General features: G+C 46.8%; 1 protein-coding gene and 1 pseudogene across 1 annotated transcript in view; one reads left to right on the top strand and one right to left on the bottom strand.

The window, feature by feature from the left end:
• The window catches only part of LOC135221225 (myoferlin-like), a 248288-nt gene extending 239622 nt beyond the window's left edge, over positions 1–8666 (top strand). Inside the window, exons 44-45 of the mRNA XM_064259042.1 lie at positions 3752–3916; positions 7701–8666. Coding sequence (XP_064115112.1) covers positions 3752–3916; positions 7701–7736 — 201 coding nt within the window. The 3' untranslated portion in view covers positions 7737–8666. The remainder of the gene's footprint in view (positions 1–3751; positions 3917–7700) is intronic.
• An 11043-nt stretch (positions 8667–19709) lies between these two features.
• The window catches only part of LOC135220690 (lachesin-like), a 136419-nt pseudogene continuing 135812 nt past the window's right edge, over positions 19710–20316 (bottom strand).

Here is a 20316-nt window from a genome sequence, read left to right as displayed (position 1 = left end):
AGAAGAACATGCTTTGGGAAACTGAAGAGGTTTGATAAAGATAAGCTCAAACCAGCTAGGCTACCAGACGACGTAGGCTAGGCTAAGTTGGTAGGGACAGGTTCGAACTAGCTAGCCTAGGCTAGGCTAAGATGGAAAAGTTAGCTTCAAACTAGCATGGCTAGGCTAAGAACTGACCAATTAGGCTAAGGTTAGATGGAAAGGAAGGTCTGAACTACCTAGGCTAGGCTAGGCTAGGCTAAGAACTCAACCACTTGCTAGGCTAAGATCTCAACTACTTAGTCTAAGCTAAGACGGTAAAGGTATGTTCGAACCAGCTTGGCTAGGCTAAGAACTCAACCACATACTAGGCCAAGTTAGAAAATGGGAGTAGCCTAGTTCCTCTTTCTTCCTTCATCTTGAAGTCTTCCTGGTCTAGACTCAAGAAGTACCTAACCAGTTGAGTAGGTCTGAATTGTAGATAGGGAGTTGGAAACTAATTCTACTCACACCAAGAAAATGCCTTGTACGATCAGAACTGGGCCCAGTTTCATAAGCAGGCATAGGGTGGAATGGTTCCGCCGAACGTAAAGGAACCAACCTATTGACTAGCTGTAATTACTGATGTCAAAGTAGAAGTGTTAGGTCATTATTTTCGTAGGAATAATCTAAATTGTAAATAAATGGTGAAACGAGAACTTTTCCTACCTGGGAAGTTTGAAGTCAATGCCTAGTATAATGAAGGCCGTATGGGATTGATTGAATGAATCTTTTTAAATATTGTAAAGGAGTTGGAGATCGATCTCGTGTAATATGTCCATGTACAGTGTATCCCTTCACTGTGGGATTCAGCTATGTAATTACTTGGTAGGTTACTTACATGAAAACGTTATTTTCATAATAAAATTGTTTCGTATGCACTTACCAAGTAATTACAGGATTGGAGCCCTCCTTCCTCCTTTCTCCTGGAGGGCACAAACGAATTGAGCTCTTCTGCTTTGTTGTTCCTATTATTCCCCGAAAGTGGGCGGGGCTAGCCACCTAATCAAAAACAATAGATGCGCTACCCTAAATTTTTAAATTAGGTTGCTGTGCAAGTTAGAAACTATAGCAGAAACCATAGCTATGTAATTACGTACTTGATAAGTATATACAAAACTTAATTTTATTATGAAAATAACATTTTTCCTGGTACAAGCCTATTATAGTTCATTTTTATTTTTGGTCACAAAATTGTCCCCAGGTCAGAAGTACTTTCCTAAATACCCCAGTTCTCAGAGAGATGCAAATGAATTGTTATGACAGGACAGCAGTGAAGGTCCTCATTTTTACCTTAGAAGAGAAATGGAAAAGCAATAATAGCAGTGTCTTTCTGTAAGTTGCCTGTGATTTAAGACTCCTTTGCAAGGACAAATTTGACTTCAAATTCTTGATTGTAGTGCATTAAGTGTTCTTGAATGAATATCGGAGCCACTTCAGAAAACCAGTCCACAAAGCTCCCACAGTTCACATAGCTTCCGTTTGAGGTATGTAGCGTACACCTATAAATTTCTGTGGATCAGGGTGACAATTCTTCAACTTTGAAAGAAAATTGCAAATCTGAGAAGTAACAGAATAGATCTGCTCAATAAATTTTGATTTGTTTGGTGGAAGTTAGGAGCAAATGGTATACAGTCACACCCCTACATACGAAAGTTCCTACATACGAAAAATCCAGGTTACGAAGGCAAAGACGAAGATTTTTTTGCTTGTGTACGAAAATAATTCAGGTTGCGAAAGGGTGTACTGTAAAGTCCGAGATTCGCCCAGGCCGCCGAGAAGAATTTTAAAACTTGCCCGCTGCCAACTTAGTAGACTCACCACCATCCTCCTGCTCCCCCATTGGTTCCTGATGCTAGTTACTGCTGTAAGATCCTGCTCTCCTACTGGTCAGCATCTATCCCATCATGCATCTACACAAGGGAGTTCCTCGACCATTTCGTTTCGGTAGCGTTATTGTACACACTTGGAATTCGTTCGTTAACATGAATTTGTGTTAGTGATTTTGCTTTCGTTGTACTGTAAGTTACTTTTTTGGGCTCGGGCTGTGTCGTCCTGATGAAAGGTTCCCTTAGGCAGCTTTCTAGAGTACAAATACTGCTAAATGTACCAGAGAAAAAAGGGTCTGTGGAGTTCCAACCCCCACTGCAACTATCCAATGTGGATATCGTGTTGTGTGTGAACTTAATTACTTACGTTATTAGCTATGGGTCCCAAGAATGTTGCTGAAGTTCATGGAAAGAAGAGGATGCTTTCTATGGAGACGAAGATGGAGCTAATCAAGAGGTGTTAATGTTTTCTGCCATTTGTTAATGTGTTTCGTAAAGTTTAGTGTTAATGTTTTCAGTGTTAATGTTTTCTGCTATTTTTAAATGTTTCATAAAGTTAAGTGTTCATGTTTTCTGCGTTTGTCCTCCTCCTCTGTTGCCACTTTCAGATATTGCCTCACACGAAAGGTAAGGTTCCACATTTCACTACGTCCACACGTACAGGTACGTACAGTATTTCTTGTACCCTGTACACTAATACACTTTATTTACAGGTACAGTAACGGTTAGGTTAGGTATTGAATGGTCCAAATTGTTGTATTTTATTGTTTATTGGTCAATTTAGCTTTATTATAAAATTTACTGTGATGTTTTTGTAGGACTTGGAACGAATTAGGCAATTTACATGTAAAACGTAGTTGTAGATACAAAAAAATCAGGTTACGAAGGCCGCTTTGGAACAGATTAATATCGTAACCTGAGGCACTACTTGCATACATTGGATATCTTGGGCTACTTCTAGTGAAAAGTTTGTTTCAGAGACTTGGCCAGCCAAGTCGACACCTCTAAAAAAGATGGATTATGAAAATTAGTGACAAAGGATCTCTTGATGATTGAGAGACCAAGACTAAAGAATTTTTGGGGCAATTTAGTTTTTTGTACAAAAACTTTATTCAGGCACTTTACAAAAGGCATGAAATGAATTGTGAAAGCAAGGTATGGGAGAATGAACCTCACCACTAAATTACTACGCAGTGTGGTACCTTCTACACTTGAAATCTAAATAGTATATCTACCATGCATAACATTGTAAACTGGAAAATCGATATAATAAAAATCTTGTCATCTTGCACTGAGCAACAGATGATGTGGTCAATAAATCAACAATATGTGATCATATGTAGGGTACAAGTAAATTGCCTAAATACTGTAAAAAGAAAAGTATGTATAAGCAAAAGGAGCTAAGTAATTAATATAAATGTTTACTAGCATCAGAATAAATTCATTATGTATTGGTGGTTGTCTTCTTGGGGGACAATCTTAAGCGTGTTGTATCAGATATATATATTGATGAAATTTACATTTTGTGAATAGAGAAGGGAAGTAAATTTCAATTACAAATTTTATATATATCTACATTTTAATGTCACTTTAAAGTTGTTTAGAAAACTATAATTCAAAGACTATCTTCCCAAGTATTCCCAGGAAAATTAAATCTGACACATACTGCTACTTATTAAATTCTGTTTGTGTGTCAAGTGTAATTTTGAAGTGTGCTTAGTAGAGGCAGTAAGTACTATTAAAAAATTACTGGTTTCAGGATTTCATTAGGATTTTTCTAATGGGTATATACATTTTTAAAAAGGTCTTGAACAATATTATGATTTTTGGGGGGAAATCAGGTAAGCCCTAGTTGCAAGAATTGTTAAGAAATGCTAGTTACTCATAAAAACCAAACATGACAGCCTAAATTTTTTTTCAGGCGACCTGCAACCTCATTCCTCTGGATAAGTTCACCTTGGAAGTCATTCAGACACATCATATGGAAAAACTACAAGTGGTATTGCATCACATTCATCATTTTCTTCCTGCTATTCCTCTTCTTGTTCCTGTTTTTGTATTCATTACCAGTAAGTACTCTATAACTACGCCTACCCTGTAAAATGTGTATTTGAGAGATTTTCATACCAAACCCATCAGATATATTGAGCATATACTGCAGTCATAATGTCTCTTAGACCCAGCCAATATGATATTTTGAGGACTGAGTAAGTCAAGGAGAGTGAGTGATCTAACTTTATTTGGCAAAGGAGGCTGTACATCAGGCGGCGTGCAGACTGAAGCGTAGTATCTGTCATGCATGCACAAACAAACATGATCAAAAAGAGGCAGTGCCTCTGCTGTGAATGTGTTTCTTCACAGATAAAAATACATGCATAAAATTACATAGAGGGAAGAGATTCCCGACAGATATACATCAAAGGAAAGGGCGTAAAATGCTCTACGTTTTAGTTCCTGGAAGAAAAGAGAGGACATATGGATATACAGATTTTTACAATGGAAGGGTGAACATTCGCCCGAATGTCGTCCTTACTAATACGCCCCCCCCCAGACAATGATTACATAGAATCATTGGATGACTAACAGAATCTTAAGGGGAGCTTAAGGAGTCCTTGGATTCCTGATTCCCTCGGTTAAGGGGCGTCTTGCGTGTCCTCGTTGTCTTGAGGGCCAGAAAGCAGGATGCCGCCCCTGGTAGTGGGCCTGATGGGTTCGACTGCTATCCTTGGGCGGCCTTGACGACGTTTAGGAACACTGTCAGGAACCAGCGGCGTCGGGGTTTTGCAAGAGCCTTCAGCAGGGTTGTCTTCATCAGGGATGATGGCGGGCTTAAGGTGATCTATCGAGAACCAGCCCTCACGCCCGCCAATTGACACAAGGAATGCCTTCTTGTCCTGATGGATGACTCAGTAGGGCCTTGTCAAGGGTGGGCGGGCGGGCAGGCAATGTCGTTCATCACGAAGACGAACCTGCAGGAGTCCAGGGCTTGAGGGCGGAACTGCTTCCTCCTGTCGACATACATCTCTCGACAGGGAACGAACTTCTGGGCAGCTGCACGCAACCTAGCCAGGGGAATATCAGGATCAATCTCTCCCCGTACACCTTCTCTGCTGGGGAAGGGTCGCCATTGGCTCTTGGGGCAGTGCGGAGACCAAGGAGGACCCAGGGAAGCTGTGGCTTTCAGTTGGGGCACTGACAGCGTGCCATTAAGGAAGCCTTGAGGGAGCAGTGGACCCTTTCCACCATGCCATTGGCTGCGGAATTGTAGGACATCGTGGTGTAGTGCTTGGTTCCCATCAGGCGTGCCAGGGAAGACCAGGGCTCTGATGTGAAGTCGGGTCTTTGGTCGGTTGTGACACCATCGGGCATTCCGAAGCGGCTAATCCAGCTGGTCAGGAGGGCTTTGGCACAAGCGTCTGCTGTGGCTTCTGACATCGGGGTAGCCTCAGGCTACCTGGTAGACTGGTCGATCACTGTCAGGAGGTATCTGGCACCGTCGGATGGAGGAAGAAGCCTGGGGAAAAGAGCCTATCTCCGAGTCAGGGTACCTTCCCGCCTTGCTACTCTGGCGCACGATGCAGTTTCTGGCCGACTCCTGAGCGTCCTTCCTGAGGCCGTGCCACACAAACTTCTCCATCAGGAGCCTGGTTGTCTCGTAGGGCAACGGGTGCAAGAGTCTGTGAATGATGTTGAACACCTGTTTCCTGTGGGTGGTGGGTATCAGGGGACGAGGGTGTCCCATGCTAGTATCGCAGAGGAGCGTTGTTCTTGAGGCGCCGAAGGGGATGTCCTCCCTGCTAAGGGTGGTGATGGCAGTCCGGTAGGCTGGTACTTCGGGGTTGGAGGCTTGTTCATGCGCTAGGTCTTTGTAGTTGACGCCAAGGTGAAGGGAGTTGATCTCAACCCTTGAGAGGGCATCGGCTACAGGATTTCTTGTGCGGGGGATGTAATTGATGGAGCACCTGAACTTGGAGACAGCCGCGAGATGTCATTCCTGCCTTGCGGACCAGGTTTCCTGCCTTGACGAAGGCATGGCAGCTGGTGGTCCATCCTTATGGTGAAGGGGGCGCCCTCCAGAAGATATTTGAAGTGGCGGAGCTTGGTAGACGGCAAGGCGCTCGCTGTTGAATGTGCTGTAGCGAGTCTGGGCAGGTTTGAGCCTTTTGCTAAAAAAGGCTAGCAATGTGGGGACTCCATTGACCAGCTGTTCCAGGGCGGCACTGCACGCGATGTTGCTGGCATCGGTGGTGAGTGTCAAGGGTGCGTCGGGGTCCTGGTGGGCCAGGGTGGTGGCCCTGCTGAGGGAAGACTTGGTTCAGGTGAAGGCGAGCTGCTGGTCTTCTCCCTATGTCAGCTTCTTAGGTTTGCCCTTCAGGACCTAAGTCAAAGGACACATGGTGCAGGCGATGTTCAGAACAAACCTTTGGTAATAATTCACCATCCTAGTGAAATCTTGGAGGGCCTTGACGGTTGTCGGTGTTGGGAACTTCAACACACCAGCCACCTTTGACACCATGGGACGAACTCCTGCTGCTGTAATTTCGTGGCCGAGGAAAATCAACCTTCTCGGCGCCGGAGGTGCATTTGTCAAAATGAACGACAAGTCCATTCTCCTGTAGGCGCTTGAGGACGGCCTGGGCGTGGTTCAGGTGCTCCTCCGGTGATCTGGAAAAGATAAGAATATCGTCCTCGTAGCAGACGTAGAAGGGTAAGTCACTGAGGATGCTGTCCTTGAGGTGTTGAAAGGTGGCCCCAGCGTTCCGCAGGCCGAAGGTGGAGAAGGCAAACATGAAGGATCCAAAGGGCATGATGATCGCTGTCTTCGGAATGTCATCGGGATGGACGTGGACTTGAAAATATGACTTTAATAAGTCGATCTTGGAGAAGACCTTAGCGCTGCGGAGGGGCCTGGTGAGGTCCTGCATGTTTGGCAGGGGGTAGCTGTCAGGTGTGGTGACGAGGTACAGGTGCCGGTAGTCACCGCAGGGCCTCCAAACATCTGCCGCCTTCACCATGTGGAGGGGGGACGCCCCAGACTCGCTGCCTTTTTACAGATCTTCATCTCCTTCAATTCTTTGAATGCGGTCTTGGCCTATTGGAGGAGCTTCGGCAGTAGGCGGTGGAACTTGGAGTGCCGAGGGGTCCTTGGTCTCAGTATGGTGGTAGACACCATGCTTGGGCACGGCCCCAGCCACCTGGTGAAGCTCGGGCCAGAAGACATCTGGAAACCCTTGGAGAAGGGAGGCGTATCTGTGGTGGGGAAGGGTGGAGCAGATGGTGAGTGCCCTTGGTCCTCTTGCCAGTGGGCGGTAGAGGCAGGTCTCGGTATCGATAAGGTGCTGGCGGGCTACATCCACCAAGATGCCGAAGGATTGTCCACACATGTACACTTGTGAACCATTAATTTGAAGGAGCTACTTGTTTCATTCTATCTCATATTTCAACTGACTATTAATTGCTTTAAAATATTTTATGAAGACATCTTTTGGGCCAGCCTTGTGGTCTGATTAAATAATTTTAATCAGTCTGGTTTAAACCAATTTAGAATGACAGCAAAGCATAATTCCTTTTTAATTTATTATGAATATTGTACAGTTTAAAGTGCATATTAATATTAATGAAAACTTAATTTTTTTCTAATAGTAAAAATTGCCAGATTTGTGTTCATTTTCCAGTGTACAATATTTGTGGTGAACAGTGAACCTAGTGTTATCAATGAAATTTCATATTCCAGGCAGCCAAAGTCAACTAAGAATTTTTCAAGGCAATTTCACAATTCAATTTCAATGAAATGTCATATTCCAAGCAGCCACAGTCAACTAAGAAGTTTTCAATGCAATTTCATATTTTCAGGGTGCCACGGTTGACTATCTTGTTGGTGGGAACTAAGTTAATTCATCTGTGATAATAAGCGTTGCCTTTTATCTGGTTTTACAATACATACATATATTACTGTAAGTATACATCTGATATAGTGCAATACGTATATGCGTTTGGAAAGGTGTAATAAATATTTGATAGGATCTTCTGTAGGTATATACCATTTCCAAAAATATTTTTCATGTCCAATATTTAAAAGTACATTCATTTACAGTACTAACATCACTGTGGTTATACCGCTCTTTTAAAATTTTCTATTAGGAAATTTGCTGTACAAGTATTAAATTTGATATAGTTTTACTTTTCTGAACTTTGCTTGTATATCACCTATTGCATTTGAGCTGATTTTGCTACTTAAATCTTTTTAATTTTCTAATGAAGTAAAATAGAGAATGTTCAGTTGCCATCATGTCTACACGAATTAAATACTTCTTTACAGTGACACTCCCATTTGTTAAAACTAACATTGCTCTTTTTGTAAAACAGTGTTGTGTTAATTGTCAGAAATCCGATGCTTTGTAAGCACTATTAAAAGTGTGTCTGTAGTTTTAATTGGTTTTCAGAATGTTTAATATGTGTTTAAGTGTTTAATAATATTTTTAATAGCATTTTATATTACTGTATATAATTTTTGTTTCATGCTAAGTACGATGGGAAAGAATTGACTTAATTAGTATTCAATTCACGAAGACCTTCAATTTTTTTTTACGAAAATTCTTCATAATAGAGGGGTCAAATGGTTAGTGCTTTTTAGTTTAGTGCATTTTTTCCCTTCACCTGTGATAAAAATATTGTTGAACAAAGTTAAATTGAACATATAGTCTATTGTAATTACAATATACAGTATATTTTAATAGCATTTTGTATTTAACTATCATTCTTAATTTTATAAGAGTCAAGTTTTATTGGTGCTATCAAATAAAGTTACATGTACATGAATGAACTGTGATATAAATGATCCTTCAGATTTTTTTTAAAAGGAGAAATATCGCATGCAAAGCAGCAGCAAGACTTGAAACTGCATCATCTGAGCTCAGGTAATATTGGGTATTGTTTGAAAGAAGACAAGCTGTGCAAAGCCACCACTCTAAGAGCCTCATCCTTTTTAATCTTTGGTGCCAAACTCACAGTGCACAAGATTCAGAAAATTTGATTCTTTAGATCATTTACATTTTTCTTGTTTTTCTTGTCTGATAACCCAGCCTAGCCCCTTGAAGAGCAGGTGACTACCTTCTGGTTGATGCCAAGAGGCACGAAGTTCCAGGATACTGAAGTGCAGGTTTGGTAAGGTTAGGTTTGAATTAGTTAGGCTAGGCTAGGTTTGGATAAATACCCAACCCAACCTAACCTTTCTAAGTGCAGATGACTGCCTTACAATTAATGCCTTGAGGCACTTAGTATCTTTGGAGGGGAAGTGTGTAACAACACTCCAAAAGAGAGATTTGTTATCTACCCATTAGGCCAAGTCCTGTCTCACGTTTCTGGAGGAAGGGAAGGAATGGGGAGACCTTGTCAAAGATCAGAACCCCTTTAGTCTGCATGAAGTGAATGAAGGAGTGAAACTGCCCATGAAGAACCAGCCTCCCTGGTTGTGACAGGTACCAAGCAGGGCTTGCAACTGCTGAGCTGGTTGCTCCTCCCGACAAGGGCAACCTTGCTGCTATATCTGTTAGCCTTGCAGATACTTTCTCTGGAACATGTAACTCTCGGACTGCGACCAAAACCAAGTCATCTATCTGTCCTAGAGACACTTCAACATCAGGAGGCAAACCTTAAACGAAGGTGTCCTAGTTGAAGCCAAGCTGAAGGAGTCAAATGAAAAGTTTGAGAGGTTGGAAGCATACAACAAGAGTTAGGCATAAAGCTGTCCGCTCTGAAGAGGTATGAAGTCTCTGCAGAAATGAAGCCGAGGAACTTATAAAAGGATTGGCAGGTAAGTATTCGGAAATACTCGTCCCTCAACCCAACGTAGGAATCGTCCAACTCCTTACCTATCACCTTACCTACAAGAGAGGGACAGTTTTAGAAATCAGGAACCGGGTTATACAATTACCCAGTAGTATAGTACATAGTATATACAACCAACAAGCCAGAACAAACTTGCAGACCTGATGGTTAGTGGGAACTGGTAGGAACTCAAAGGAATGTTGACTTCCTACCAAAGGACATCTACCACCTAGGATCCAGTCACCGTAAAATAATCCTTAAGTCTAATTGTGCAACAATTTTAGAAAGTACGCAGTACATCATCTGCATGGACCAGCATTTTCATCTTTGCAGAGAGAATCTTTGGCTAAGGACAATCAGAAAACTGCATTATATCAAAAAAAGTCACAGCTGTGCAACTTTGTGGCAAGGGAAAGGCTACATCTGCCTACCCTAGGCCTCTCTCCTCTTTCTCGTACAATGGGAAGCAAATAACAAGGTCATGCAAAATTGCATGGCTGTGAATTCTTCTTTCCTTGTGAAGTGTATTTTCAGCTTATCCAGGAATGGTGGCGGCATCACTGGAAATGGCAGCCAGAAACTGTTTTCGATGGAAAATGCATGGAAGAGAAGTAGTACTAGAATGCTAGGAACTACTGACACGAAATGCTCATCCGTGTCCCAGAGATCAACAGAAAGAAATGGAAAGATCACAATCTGGGGGGGAGGGGGCAGCACTGATGGCAGATGCATGGTGGGGGATGTACGTCTGGGGAAGACATGGTTGTGGTGCAAAGACAAAGGAGAGGGCTTGATTTCTGCAAATGCAACATAGAAACCTTGGGGGGGGGGGGGGGGGGGGGGGGGGATGAAGTAGCTCTTGAAGCTATCATACACAACAACAAAGCATACACACCCAAACCAAAACGACTGGCTGAACTCGGCTCATTGGCTGCAACTCTGATGGCGAGTTGTCTTTCTGCAATCACAATGTATTCTTCCACCCAACGTCTCTAGAATGGTATGAAAGAAGACAGAGAAATTGTGATACGTACAGCATACAATGACAAAATGAGTGAGAGAGGTGAAGGAACTTCATCAAGGAAAGCTTCCCAGGACTCCTCATCCTTCATAACAGGAATGAGAGGAGGGTCTTAGAGTGGTTGGCAGGCAAGAGACAGACCTCTCTCCTTGGGTGCGTAATAGAAAAATAACAGAATAAAAGAACAAACACCAAAGCTTAGACCAAGCTGGGTTTGCATTTTATCAAAAAAGCAAGACCAAGTTCGAGAGGGAATTAACGAGAAAGGCTCCTAAGCTGAACTGAGCTGAAAACTACTACTGCACATAGCATAACTGTGTAGGAATAACTACGCAACAAGAACAAATATAACAAAATGTAACAAATAGAACTTGTTGCATTATTAAACCAAAGTTATAAATATTAAAAAACCAAAAGAATAAAACCGTGTCTTAGACACAGCCAAAAAGTAAAGTGAATGCCTACCAACTGGATGGAGGGGATTCCTCCCCTTACGTCGGTAGCCAACAACCAATATCTGCCTTGTTTAAGTTAAATGGCCGACTCCAGTTTGCGCTGAAAGTAAATCCCATATGTAAAGACTGGTTTGTGTACTTGTAGGAACAAATATTTCTTCCACTGAACAGTTGACTAGACGCATTTAACACAGCTGAAGGGTGAACACAAAGAAAAAGTCACTGATACAAGCAGACATGAGCTGCACACAAACTTGATCATGTCCATGACACCTATGCTGAACATTCTCTTACCAACTACCCAAAACACTAGTTTGTTCCGATACGTAATACAAACCCTCGGTCCTTTAACAATAGGAAGGTAACTAGCGGCAGCTGGGACGGTCGTAAGCTTCGAACAAGGGGAGAACGGTAGTTAACTGCTTGTCCGAGCGGTGAAGAATCACTTTTGCTTTCGGCCGTGGTGTGACAGGACGTGCTCGTCATCGCTCTGCCCGCTATTTCGTCGTTTGCTTTGGATGTGTTTACAATTTCTTCTGACTGGTTTGTTTGTGGTTGTGAATGAAATTGTAAGTACTCTTTTTTTTCATTTTCATTGATTTGTAAAGTGACTGAATTATGGATCTCGAAGAGCTTTCGCCGCGCCCACCAGCTGCCCGTAGAGTGTGTCCCGGGCTGGAGGGGCGTAAATGCGGCGGGATTTCGCTCTTATCCTGATATAGATCCCACATGAATTGTGTTATCGGTGTCGGCCGCGAATGTTCCCGAACCGAACCCATGTAATGTATGTATGAATTGGTCCGAGGCGCAGTGGGTGCTGTACGAGGGTAGGAAGAGGCGTAGATCGACCAAGGAGTCGTCGGAAAGCTCTCCAGCGACTCCTTTGGTGACGGATACCTCGTCATCCTTCCTGCCTCCAGCTCAGCCCCCACGGGTTTGCGCCTTCCCCTGCGGGGGGGGTTTCGGATCCTTCTCCTCACTCGATCCGTCGAGTGTGGAGGAGGGCGCCCGATACCCGGATGTCCAATTGTATTCGGGGTCTTCCGTCCGCTCTGGGTGGGGTTCGTCCTCCCCCAGGCGTGAGGGTGCCCCTCTAACTGACCCGACTGTTCCTCCCTCAGGTGTGCCTTCTGTGAGTGACGACCTTGGACAGGGTGTGTGGGCGTCGTTGGGACTGCAGGGCGCTCCCAGTATCCAGGGCTTAATTCAACGACTGGCGGGGTCAGCAGTAGTAAACTCATGGTGTAGTCACAACGACTACGAATACAGTGTCTACCCCAGCGTACGCCGCCCCTCCTCATGTGGTTTACACGCAACACATTGCATCTGTGACCCCCACTGCATCAATCCAAAAGCCGATTGCTGCCGTACCTAAGAGGGGCGTGCCGCCTCCACCTGGATTCTATGTGCTGCCGACCCCCGACTTTCGCTGTCCGAAAAGTTCTCCCCTGGACCTGCCGCCCGTCCCGATGATGAAATTGGCTGAGTTGGAGATGCCTGTGACGCCGGGACTATCGTGCCGTACCTGCAGCTAGTGTTGCTGGCCCAGACTGCTCGCGCCGCTCCTACGAGGCGCGCGGTGCGTGACGCTCAGTTGATGTGCTGATGGTGCTTGGTCCTGCTGGTGCTGGTCCTGCTGGTGCTGGTCCTGCTGGTGCTGGTCCTGATGGTGCTGGTCCTGCTGTTGATGTTCCTGCCGCTCCTGCCGTGCCTGCCCCTGCCCACGTCGCGTCTCGTCATGGAGGTGCTGCGGCCCCGGACTCAGGTCCTTTCCGGACAGGATCAGTCGGGGCGTGTTGCTTCGGCAATTGGCCCAGACTTTTCCGTGGATGGAAGACCTGACGTCCGTCCTGAGGGAGCTGACGAAATGAAGAAGGAAGGAAAGAAGAGGAAGGTGTCGTCGTCGTCTTCATCGTCTTCTTCGGTCGTCTGTTGCCGCCTCTCCCCTTTGACTTCTAAGGCTTCCAAGCCGAAGAAGAAGAAGGCTGCCTCCTCCCCCCTAAGAAGGCTTCCTGCGGGGACCTTCGGAAGGCCCGTCCTCACTCCGTGGGACGGGGGGTGCTTCTGCTTGGTCCTCCTGTTTCCCTCGGGAACCAGGGTTGCTTCCTCTTCTGAGAAGAAGAAGAAGACCCGGGGACCAAGGGTGTGCTGGCTACTGCTGGTACATCCTCGCCTGGTCTTGAAGCGCTGCTGCTAGGGGGGGGCAGGGTACCGGCTTGGCTTTCTTCGTCCGCGAGAAAGTTTCCGAGTTGTAACGGTCCTCCATTCGCGACCTGCAGCCAAAAGTCAAGACGTCTGAGCTCGCTCACCTCAATGAACCGAGCACGGAGCAGAAGACTCGAGAGTCGCGCAGGTGACTCTCGCCAGGCCAGCGGCCGCTCTCGTAGCGACCAGCCCGGTACCTTTTTTTGGGTACTCGGGTTGACGTGACGCGGTCTCTGACCGGCCACGGGTTGAGGCTGGGAAGAGGTCCCCCTCGACCGACGGTACCAGCTTCGGTTCTGGTAACCAGCGGTTTTTGACGTGCCGTGAGGACGCTCACCGGTCTCACCCGCGAAAGCGAGCTCTGCAGATCACCCTGACCGCGCGCTCCCACAGGGACCGGACGGAGACAGGTGGCCAGCAGCAGCTCGTCTGACGCACGGGACCGGGGTCGAACGTGCTCAGTCGAGCCGCTCGCCACAGGTGAGCGGCACAGCCAGGCCTGCCAGATCGATCCCCACCGCGGGTTGGTGATGCGGCTGCAGCCACCCCACGTACGCTGGTCCTGCCAGCGAGCGGGGGGGGTAGCGTCAGGTCTGTCTCTCCACTACCTTCAACTTCCTCGGGCTACACCGGGAAGAGCGAGGTAGCTAGGAGTGATCGTGAGAGGTGTGCCGCTCACGATCCCGTCACGATGCCGCACGCACCAGGCATGGTCCTTAGGACCAGCCAGGTCGTACGCGCAAGTGGTTGGAGGCGACCGTCAGGGGTCTGTTGCTGTTCCTCCTTCTGAAGGGGGAGGGTCTCGAGAGCTGCTCCTGTTGGAGGGACTGGACGGTCCTACTCCTCAGGACGCTGTAACTCCCGAGATCCAGAGGAACTTTGCCCAGGTTATTGCGCTGATTCGTCAGCACAACGACCTGGGGGAAGGATCGCCGCTACCACCATCTGAGCCCACGTCCCGGCTCGAGTCATTTTGGGGCCCGAAGAGGGAACCCAAATTGACGGTGGGGACTGCCGCGATCGGAGCTTGCAGACTCAGTCCTTGACCAGGTGGAGAATTTCGTCTCAGGACGAGAGGATTCACTTAAGTCAGGACGGTCTTCCAAGCTACTTCCTCCTCTCTGCAGCGACAGCAGAAGTTCTACGTGCCATCAGTGGATCCAATACCGCCCAAACAGGTTTAACCCGGAGTTAGCTAGGCTAACTCCAGGTGTGTCCCTGCAGCGCTCTGTCGGAGAACTTGTGGTTCTCGCAGCAGGAGGCACTGGGTCTGGAAGCTACCGCTATGGCGGCTTTCCAGGCAGTCTCTGGTTGGATCTGTGGTCCCTCACAGTATCCAAGGTCGCGGCCGACTCTGGGGCGCTGCCCTCGAAGGACGACCCCGACTTCAGGAGACTGTGCCAGTCTGGAGGTAGGGCCATCTCCTACCTCGCCCATCAGACGGCAAACCTGTGGGCCAACTTGGTTCTCCGTCGTAGGGACGCTGTCCTTACACGAGTAGCCAAGGGGGCTGGGCGTGAGGCGGTAAATGGACTCCGTAACGGACCAATGAAGAGTTCCTCCGCTCTCTTTCCCGGAGAGATGGTGGACGCTGCGGTGGAGAAGACGGCGCACTGATGACAGTGACTGTCTGGTTCACCAGGCAGTTACGAAGGTTTCTGGGCAACCTCGTACAACTGCGGCTAACTAAGAGTTTAAGCTAGCGCTTCCTCGGCTGCTAACGACGGCTGCTCCAAATCGAAGCCTCCCCGAGGAAAGACTCTTCCTGCTTTCAACTTCTGGTAAAGGAGGCCGTAACCAGCCCTCCTCCCAGCCCTCCTTTCCCCGAGGAGGTGCTGGGAAGAAGTCGAAGCGATGTGGGAAACGCTAGGGATCGGTTCATCACCAGCTGCGGAAGTGGGGGGGTGCCTAGCGAGCCATTGGGCAACTTGGCAGCGCTACGGTGCCGAGACCTGGGATAGTAGACGACTTTCGGGAGGGATATCTACTACCCTTAGAATCTCGGCCACCCTCACCTCCAACCCGGTCCATCTTCAGACATATGTTCTAGGATCCTCAAAGGACGACGCTCTTCGGCAGGAGATCAAGACCATGCTGACCAAACGAGCTGTAGAAGTCCGTAGCAGATCGGTCACTGGGCTTTTACAGCCGCCCCTTTTCTTAGTGGAGAAGGTATCGGGGGGCTGGCGCCCGGTGATAGATCTCTCTCCCCTGAACCGATTTGTTCGCCAGACTCGGTTCAAGATGGAGACGGCACGTTCCGTGCTCGACTCCATCAGGTAGAACGATTTCATGCTTTCAGTGGACCTGAAGGATGCGTATTTTCAAATACCATCCATCAGTCCTCCAGAAAGTACCGCCGCTTCATCTTCGACGGGACGGTGTACCAATTCAGGGCACTTTGCTTCGGTCTGTCAACCGCCCCACAGGTGTTCACGAGAGTGTTCACGCTGGTGTCTGCTTGGGCCCATTCGCACGGGATACGTCTTCTGAGGTATCTCGACGATTGGCTGGTCCTGGCGAGCTCCCGCTCGCAGTTGCTGCAGGACAAGGATCGACTTCTAAAGTTTTGTCGCGAATCTGGGGATCGTGATAAACTACGAGAAGTCCGATCTCGAACCCAAGCAGAAGATGAAGTACTGGGTTATGCTGATCGATACGGTAGCAGCTCAAGTCCGCCCCGCAGACTTGAAGGATCAGCAAATTCAGGGAGGCAGCCGGCCGGTTCCTGTCTCGGCAGGAACAGGCAGCTCAGCAATGGCAAGTCGTGATCGGCCACCTGTCGTCACTCGAGAGTTAGTTTCAATCACGGACGTCTCACCTGCGGTCTCTCCAGTGGAGACTAAGGGAGAGTTGGTCACAGGTAAGGATCCACCTTACTTCCCCGTGTCCATCACGGAGAAGGTGAGGCAGGACCTAGCCTGGTGGCTCGACGACAGGAACCTCTTAGAGGATGCCTCTACGCACTCCCCCCCCCGGAGATGCTGCTGTTTTCAGACGCATCGACCGAGGGATGGGGCGCACACCTGGAGGAGTTGCTGACCGCAGGTGTGTGGGACCATCACGACAAGCACCTTCACATCAATGTCCTAGAACTCAAGGCGGCGTTTTACGCTCTCCAAGAGTTCCAGGACCGCTTGGTGGGACACTCGGTGGTGTTGATGTGCGACAACACCACAGTAGTGGCATACGTCAACAAGCAGGGGGGCCTCGTGTCTCTCCCACGCTACACCAGTTGACCGTGCAGGTGCACGAGTGGGCCACGGCTCACTCAATAGACTGTCAGCACGCTACATTCCAGGCAAGAGGAATGTAGTAGCAGACAAGCTCAGCCGTCGGGATCAGGTGATAGGACCGAGTGGTCCCTACACCCAGAGTGGCGGAAAGGCTCTTCAACCTGTGGGGGCGTCCGGTCATAGACCTGTTCACCGCACCCTGGCACAACAAAAAAACTTCTAGTTTTTTGTTCGGCCGTGCCGGGACCCATGGGCAGCTGCAGAGGACGCTCTTCAACACCCCTGGGACAACCTCTTCGTCTACGGCCTTTCCCTCCCTTTTGCTGATTCGGAAAGTGATCAGCCGAGCGCTGGTCACTCCCAAACCCAATCTCAGGATGATCCTGGTGGCTCCCAAACGACCTCAAGCCGTTTGGTATCCGGAACCTGCTGGCTCTTCTTGCGGAAGAACCGAGAGAGATGCCCCACTGGCACAACCTTCTAGCCCAGCCACACGTAGAGCGGTACCACCGGGCAGTCCAGTCCCTACAACTTCACGGCTGGCTGTTATCCACCATCTCTTGCGAACGAGAGGCTTTTCTCGCAAACGCAGCAACAGAGATGGCTGGACACGTCCGACAGTCCTCTGCAGCTGTGTACCAGGGGAAGTGGGCCCGTCTTCTGTGGTTGGTGTCGTAGACGGGGTCTATCTCCTCTCAGAGCCACTCTTCAGCAGGTAGCGGATTTCCTCGTTGTTTCTTCGCCGAGAGAAGCTCCTCTCAGTACCCACAGTTAAATGGATATAGAGCCGCCCCCTGGCCCTTGTCCTAAAACTGAGGGGACTGGACATCTCGAACTCGTTCGAGATCTATTTGCTAATGAGGAGCTTCGAAAGGTCTTGCCCACCCAGGGAACTCAGGGCCCCTGAGTGGGATGTGACTCTCGTCCTTAGGAGTTTGACTCGAACACCATTCGAGCCACTCCGAGAGTCGTCAGACAGGGATCTGACCCTCAAGACCCTCTTCTTGCTGGCCCTGGCATCGGCGAAGAGAGTAGGGGAACTTCATGGTCTGTCCTTCAATGTTAAACATACCAGGGGCTGGGGATCTGTGACGCTCTATTTCGTCCCGAATTTCGTAGCTAAGACTCAGAATCCGTCGATCCCTGACGACAGGTTCGAGTCTTTCACGATCCCCTCCCTAATGGATTTCATCGACAACGATACGGATGAGATGCTGCTTATGTCCTGAGGGCGCTACGGCGCTATCTGAAGAAAACTCGACACCTCAGGCCTGAGTGTTGACGCCTCTTCGTTAGCACTGGGGTTACCAAGAAAGAAGTATCCAAGAACACACTTTCTTTCTGGCTGCGTGAGGTGATCAGGAGGGCGTACGAGGCTGATGGTAGTGACGACATCCGTACGCTCCGACCGAGAGCCCACGACGTCAGAGGTATTGGACCCTCTTGGCGTTCCGTAAGAACTTCTCCGTGGCGCAGGTCCTGAAGGCAGGTGTCTGGGCCAACCAGACTACCTTCACGTCCTTCACCTTCGGGATATTGCCCACAAGTCCTTGGATACTTTTTCCTTGGGACCTGTGGTGGCTGCTCAACACGTTGTGTAAGCTTACCCAGCACCCGAGCAGGCAGAACAGCATCGATTCCTGGTGTGACTGTAGGAATGAATGGTTTGAAATGAGTGTGCGACTGGCTTCTCTTCTCCATCTTTCTCTCTCTCACCTGTGGGCAGAGGGTCACGGTCGTCACCATACTGGGAAGGAATTCCGATGCAGGTAAGCTACTCGACCTAGCCCCAATCTATCCCTTTAGTTAGGGATAGAAGCAAATATCCTCCACTCCCTCCCACAAGGGGGAAGGAGTGGATGCCTACTTGAGACAAACCCATAACTTTATGTTGGCTCTTGTAAAGGAGCAAGTTCTTACTTGCTGGTACAACGAGATACGCTTGCCCCTCTCTTAGTACTTGGCTCAGAGGTCTGACCATTGATCCTGCGGTGCACACCCCGATCAATCGGACAGAGGTTTGGATCCCTTCCTTGCTCTTACGACCAGGGAGGCATTCCAAGGTTGGACGAACACCAGTCTGTTCACCAAAAAGACTCAGATTCTACCCACCAAGAAGTGAGTCTTCCTATTGTTAAAGGACCGAGGGTTTGTATTACGTATCGGAACAAATGACAATTTGTCGAAAATTGCATTTTTTCCTAACTATACAAACCTGAGGTCCTTTTACATATAGTTCCCACCTCATACCACCCCTCACTCTGCAACTTTTTGCATGGGCCTAAAGCAAAAGTGATTCTTGCCGCGCGCACGATCGGACAAGCAGTTAACTACCGTTCTCCCCTTGTTCGAAGCTTACGACCGTCCCAGGTGCCGCTAGTTACCTTCCTATTGTTAAAGGACCTCAGGTTTGTATAGTTAGGAAAAATGCAATTTTCGACAAATTGTCATATTTAACAGCAGTAATGGTGGAGAGCACTCAGTGAGTAAGCCAGCCAACTTAGTGGATGGGTCCCATCCCCTGACTTGTTGCTCCCAAGCTTCGAATCAACTTTGCACCAAAGGCTATAGTACATACAAAAGACGAAAGTTTGTTTTCTTGTAGGAACAAATCACATTTAAAGCAAAAATCATATTAGATGAAAAGAAAATAGATATATTTCACTTTATAACCAAGTTGTTTACTACAAACGCACATTTACTACTAAAGTAGACTTGAAACAGTGATTACAGGGAAGAGTCCAGCTAAAGGTAAAAACAGACAGCTTTTGAATGATGCATTTCTGAATGGAAAATTTAATCAACATATGTAAACATCGATTTTTGCTTCTTGTCATAGTACATATCCATGTACTACTGCACACATGACTTTCTAGGAATATCTGAAGAAACTTTTATGTGCCAGGTGAAGAAAGCAATGTTACATAAAGAAACTATACGAAGGGATTCATTCAAGATATTATACAGTAGACCTCACTATTCACGAAATTCTCTTTCTGCATATACTAGCTATGAAATAGAAAGAATAGTCTGTCAAAGCTCAGCATACATGCAAACAAAAGGTTTCAACCCTACTGTAAGTAATTATAAAAGATTTAGTAAATGAGTGAAACAAAAATTCTAAGAAAATTGCTTTTACTCTTGCCATAGCATCCAATTTATCTTGATACAATAGACAAACTTATTTGGTAGTTTTGGAAAATAGTTTACTACAATCATAAGGCTTAAGTTTTTTTATACAAGATCTACTTCTATCATCATAATCCATTTATTTGATTGAATACAATAAATTACAAAATATTACCTCATTTATATTAAGTTTTAGTCCTTAATATGAAAAAGAATACATGTAAATAGACTCATACAATGATAAATATATACAGCATATTAATGAAAAACTGTAACAAAGCATTAATATATGAATGACGAAGACAATTTTGGATATCACAAAATCACCCTTAAGTAGCTTTAAATCCTTAAACTACATTAAAAATATATTTTATCTGGCTAGTGTTACCAAGAGACAAAGGATCAATAAAAATACTCTAAAATTACTGTACAGGTAACTTGAATTTCCAGAGGTTTTCTCACCAGCATCTGTCAGAAGAGTCACCTGTAAAAAGAAGTGTGTACATTAAGTAACATTTTAGCAGTGTATGATTTAGAACTTTCAGAGTAAAACAGAATGAAAAGAGTGAAAAATTATTTTAAAATTACTCAAAAAA

The sequence above is a fragment of the Macrobrachium nipponense genome, chromosome 2 (assembly GCF_015104395.2).
Source record: "Macrobrachium nipponense isolate FS-2020 chromosome 2, ASM1510439v2, whole genome shotgun sequence".
In the NCBI taxonomy this organism is placed as follows: domain Eukaryota; kingdom Metazoa; phylum Arthropoda; class Malacostraca; order Decapoda; family Palaemonidae; genus Macrobrachium; species Macrobrachium nipponense.
This window is presented reverse-complemented; position numbering and strand designations above follow the sequence as displayed.